The sequence below is a fragment of the Penaeus japonicus genome, unplaced genomic scaffold (assembly GCF_977035675.1).
Source record: "Penaeus japonicus unplaced genomic scaffold, GWHDUDI00000001_assembly GWHDUDI00000027, whole genome shotgun sequence".
Taxonomy (NCBI): domain Eukaryota; kingdom Metazoa; phylum Arthropoda; class Malacostraca; order Decapoda; family Penaeidae; genus Penaeus; species Penaeus japonicus.
This window is the reverse complement of record NW_028234429.1, coordinates 35921137-35926136: the sequence shown is the minus strand read 5'-3', so window position 1 is coordinate 35926136 and position 5000 is coordinate 35921137. Positions and strand designations below refer to the sequence as shown.

Below are 5000 nucleotides of genomic sequence, written 5' to 3'. Positions count from 1 at the left end.
CTATTTCGTTTTTAATTTTTGTATATATATATATATATATATATATATATATATATATATATATATATATATTTTTTTTTTTTTTTTTTTTTTTTTAAGAATCTATTTACTTATATCTATCTATCTATTTATTTATTCACTATACTTGTAAATATATTTCAAACTATTCCTCTCATTCCCAGACCTTTCCTGATGCAGTGACGTTTACTGAGGTTCAGTGCGGGGATGACGGCCAGTGGCTGAGCGAAGGCCGTCCATTCACCTGTGCTGTTTGTGCGTATCTTTTGCGTTATTTGTAAACCTTGAAGTAACTATAATAAGGTCCTTTTTTAAGAGCAAGTATAGATAAACTTGGAATAAACAGCTCATCATATGAACGAAGGATATCAAAGTAACTGCCTATGAATAGTAACTTTGTATCTTTGGTAAACGTTAACTCAATAAGGGGAGAGCACAGAATTAACATAGATTAACAAGGAAAAGGAAAAATATCCAGAATAGTTATTGAGCAGAGCAGGACTAAGAAAACACACGGATAACCAAAAACAAAGAATTCTGAATACTCTCTCAAGCTGAAGAACAGAACTGTATAGTGAATGCAAATCATACACCTCCCCCCCCCTTATTCATATACTCCTATTTAACATTTAACAGTGTGTCTGGATGACCCTGTGCCCGCCCCAAGACGAGCCAACACCACCTGGAATAACTACACAAGGGTTGCTGGTACCGAAGTGAGTGTAGCGACCGTTATATTAACAGCGATTTGAATTTTGTATATCTTGGTCTTCCTCGTCCTCCTTATTTCCAGTTCTTTTTTTCTCTCTCTCTTTCTCGTTTTCTTTCTTTTTTCTCTCTCTTGTTTTTCTTTCTCCCTTTCTCTTCTTTCTTTTCTTTTTCCTTTTTATCTACATTTTCTTCTGCTTTATATGAAAACATTGGATGTACTGTAGCATTCAGCATGTTCATGGATATGGATATACATGAAAAAATGTTAATCTAACTTTATTTATTTGATAATTTATGAATAAATATAAAATCTAATAATAATTACACCACCCCAACAGGTTGTGATATCTTGCTATGACGATCTTGTCTTCAAGGACCTTAATAACTCACACACGGTTACATGTCAAGATAATGGTAACTGGACTACCATTGATGAAAAAATTATGGTGTGTCGCAAACGTGAGTCATTAAGTTATTAAGTCAAGTTTGTGTAAAACTTCTGTTAAAAGATATGGGAAATTATTCATTATAATATCAAAAATATTTACTTTGGTCTCCCATCACAGAGATAACATTTTCTATGAGAAAAAATATTAGAAAACGTTAAATCTATAGGGATAACTATGTAAAACTTCAACGCTATATCGCCAAACCTTTTGATTACTTTATCTTTTCCCTTGTGTACAGTGAACCCCGATGATCCACCCCCTCCTCCACCCGGATCCGTAATGGAGAGTCCAGATCCACCTTTCTGGTCGGGAGATTATGTGACTTACACCTGTGAAGATGGCTTGATGTCTCCGTTTGGCACCACGTATTATATCATCATAAGTACACGTGATGGCTGGACTATACTTGACCCTGAGTTTGGCTGTTTCAATGGTGACTAAACTGTTTTCTTTTCGTGTGGATATTATACTTTGTAAGACTTGATATCATTATTCGAAGGATTTTTATATAATTTAGGGAAAATTAGGATTGTTTGATATTCTTATCTATTGATATTGATGAGAATTCGTATTTTGTTCTTATCAATTATTTAAGAAAGTGAGGGAGAGGGAAAGGGAGAGGGGGAAGGAGAGGATGAGGAAGAGTGAGAGTGAGAGTGAGAGTGAGAGTGAGAGTGAGAGTGAGAGTGAGAGTGAGAGTGAGAGTGAGAGTGAGAGTGAGAGTGAGAGTGAGAGTGAGAGTGAGAGTGAGAGTGAGAGTGAGAGTGAGAGTGAGAGTGAGAGTGAGAGTGAGAGTGAGAGTGAGAGTGAGAGTGAGAGTGAAGAGGGAAGAGGGAAGAGGGAAGAGGGAAGAGGGAAGAGGGAAGAGGGAAGAGGGAAGAGGGAAGAAGGAGAGGGAGAGAGAGAGAGAGAGAGAGAGAGAGAGAGAGAGAGAGAGAGAGAGAGAGAGAGAGAGAGAGAGAGAGAGAGAGAGAGAGAGAGAGAGAGAGAAAGAGATAGATAGATAGATAGATAGAGAGAGAGAGAGAGGGAGGGAGAGGGAGAGGGAGAGAGAGAGAGAGAGAGAGAGAGAGAGAGAGAGAGAGAGAGAGAGAGAGAGAGAGAGAGAGAGAGAGAGAGAGAGAGAGAGAGAGAGAGAGAGAAGAGATAGATAGATAGATAGAGAGAGAGAGAGAGAGGGAGAGAGAGAGAGAGAGAGAGAGAGAGAGAGAGAGAGAGAGAGAGAGAAGAGATAGATAGATAGATAGATAGATAGATAGAGAGAGAGAGAGTGAGAGGGGATAGAGGAGAGGGAGAGAGAGGTAGGAGAGAGAGAGAGAGAGAGAGAGAGAGAGAGAGAGAGAGAGAGAGAGAGAGAGAGAGAGAGAAGAGATAGATAGATAGAGAGGAGAGAGAGAGGAGAGAGAGAGGAGAGAAGGAGAGAGAGAGAGAGAGAGAGAGGAGAGAGAGAGAGAGAGAGAGAGAGAGAGAGAGAGAGAGAGAGAGAGAGAGAGAGAGAGAGAGAGAGAGAGAAGAAGAGAGAGAGAGAGAGAGAGAGAGAGAGAGAGAGAGAGAAGAGAGAGAGAGAGAGGGAGAGAGGGAGAGAGAGAGAGAGAGAGAGAGAGAGAGAGAGAGAGAGAGAGAGAGAGAGAGAGAGAGAGAGAGAGAGAGAGAGAGAGAGAGAGAGAGAGAGAGAAAGAGATAGATAGATAGATAGATAGATAGAGAGAGAGAGAGAGAGAGAGAGAGAGAGAGAGAGAGAGAGAGAGAGAGAGAGAGAGAGAGAGAGAGAGAGAGAGAGAGAGAGAGAGAGAGAGAGAGAGAGAGAGAGAGAGAGAGAGAGAGAGAGAGAGAGAGAGAGAGAGAGAGAGAGAGAGAGAGAGAGAGAGAGAGAGAGAGAGAGAGAGAGAGAGAGAGAGAAGAGATAGATAGATAGATAGATAGAGAGAGAGAGAGAGAGAGAGAGAGAGGAGAGAGAGAGAGAGAGAAGAGAGAGAGAGAGAGAGAGAGAGAGAGAGAGGGAGAGAGAGAGAGAGAGAGAGAGAGAGAGAGAGAGAGAGAGAGAGAGAGAGAGAGAGAGAGAGAGAGAGAGAGAGAGAGAGAAAGACAAAGACACAGACAGAGAGCCAGACAACCAGATCAAGCGGCCTTCTATCCTCCTTTCCGCAGTGTGCTCGACCGACCCTTTGCCAGCCGGCGCCAACATGGACTCCAGCTGGGACGGTGTAAACAAAGTGGTTGGAACTGTGGTAAGTACCATTTTTATGCGTGATATATTTTCCGGTCACTGGGGTTGTTTCTGCTCTTTGACAAAAGTGATAAATGGTTAAAAACTGGTCTTAGATTGACGGATATTGCAGTTGTCAAATATTCATATCATAAATTAACTGTGGGAATAAAAGGTAAACTAAATGATTTAGACAGAACGAATCATCGTTTGAGAGAGAAAGAAAAGAGAAAGAAAGAGTGTGAGAAAAAGAGAACTAGAAATAGAAAAAGAAAAAGAAACGGAAAGAGAGACACATAAAAAAATAATAGAGAGAGAAAGAAAAAAGAACGAATAGAGAAAAAAAAGAGAAACAGAGAGAGAGTAATAGAAAGAGAAGGAAAAAGAGAAAGAGAAAGAGAGAGAGAGAGAGAGAGAGAGAGAGAGAGAGAGAGAGAGAGAGAGAGAGAGAGAGAGAGAGAGAGAGAGAGAGAGAGAGAGAGAGAGAGAGAGAGAGAGAGATATTTTGACTTTGACAAGTTTATTGAGACAAGTGGTGACTTACATCTCAAAAGGATGAAGTAACATAGGTTATCCTCACCCCAATCTTAGTCCCTCTTTGGACTCACATATCTTTTGCAAAACCTTACAACTATATCAATATATTGGCATATAAACAGTGCAATAGGCGGATTAATTACAAGCATACAGAGTTAAATGTTACATTTCAGGAGAGCGGTAGAGAGTGATATAATAGTATAAATTATCACCCTCACCATGCTAAGTCCTCTCCTGAGGTCACATAATCACATACTTGAATATGTGATTCATATATGAGTTAGCAAGACATACGTATCTTCCTGGAGGAAAGAATTTATCAGTAAATCAAGAGCAATATTTGTATTCAACAGGATGTTGTATCATAAATGATATTCATCCACATCTTAATAAAATCCTTGCTGGTCTACCTTAGTCTCAGCAGAAGGGAAGTCACAATCGGATATACACAATTGTCAACTAAAATTATGTTACTGATGCAAAGCGTTTGTATTTCTTCAAAATTTGTATTACCTGGCCATTTCTAAACATCCATACAGCTTGTTCGGGGAGTCCAGCTATCTCTGAGTTTCTGTAAATCTGAAGCATGGGACACTATAAGATATAGTGTACTAAGATTTGTGACCTTGGTGATCTTCACACCCTTTTATGTAGTGTTGCAAGAGGGGTGGGGGGGGGGGCAGAAAGAGGGACAGAGAGGATGAGAGAAACGGAGAGAGAGTTATAGAGAGAGAAAGAAAAAGAAAAAGAGAAAGAGAAAGAGAGAGAGAAAGAGGAAGACGAAAAGAAAGAGAGACAGAGAGAGCAAGAGAAAGCAAGAGCGAGAGAAAGAGAGAAAGCTAAAGCGAGAGAAAGAACGAGTGAAAGTTAAAGAGAAAAAAAAGAGAAAGAGAGACAAAGAAAGTAAAAAAAAAAAAAAAAAAAAAATGAGAGGAAAATTAAAAATTTTAAAACTAAACAACCAACATCGCCCTTGAACCCACCAGGTGCAATACACGTGCGATGAAGGGGGCTTGTTCGGAGACCTCAACGCGACAATGAACACTACTTGTGAAGACAGCGGAGAATGGACGGATATC

At 39.9% G+C, this 5000-nt stretch overlaps 1 protein-coding gene across 1 annotated transcript in view; it reads left to right on the top strand.

The window, feature by feature from the left end:
- Positions 1-5000, top strand: part of LOC122267696 (uncharacterized) — a 66377-nt gene that overhangs the window by 51462 nt on the left and 9915 nt on the right. The window contains exons 23-28 of the mRNA XM_086553095.1: positions 183-273; positions 655-734; positions 1068-1188; positions 1417-1611; positions 3327-3406; positions 4908-5000. The exon at positions 4908-5000 is cut by the window's right edge and continues 28 nt beyond it. Of these exons, the coding sequence (XP_086409221.1) occupies positions 183-273; positions 655-734; positions 1068-1188; positions 1417-1611; positions 3327-3406; positions 4908-5000 (660 nt within the window). The remainder of the gene's footprint in view (positions 1-182; positions 274-654; positions 735-1067; positions 1189-1416; positions 1612-3326; positions 3407-4907) is intronic.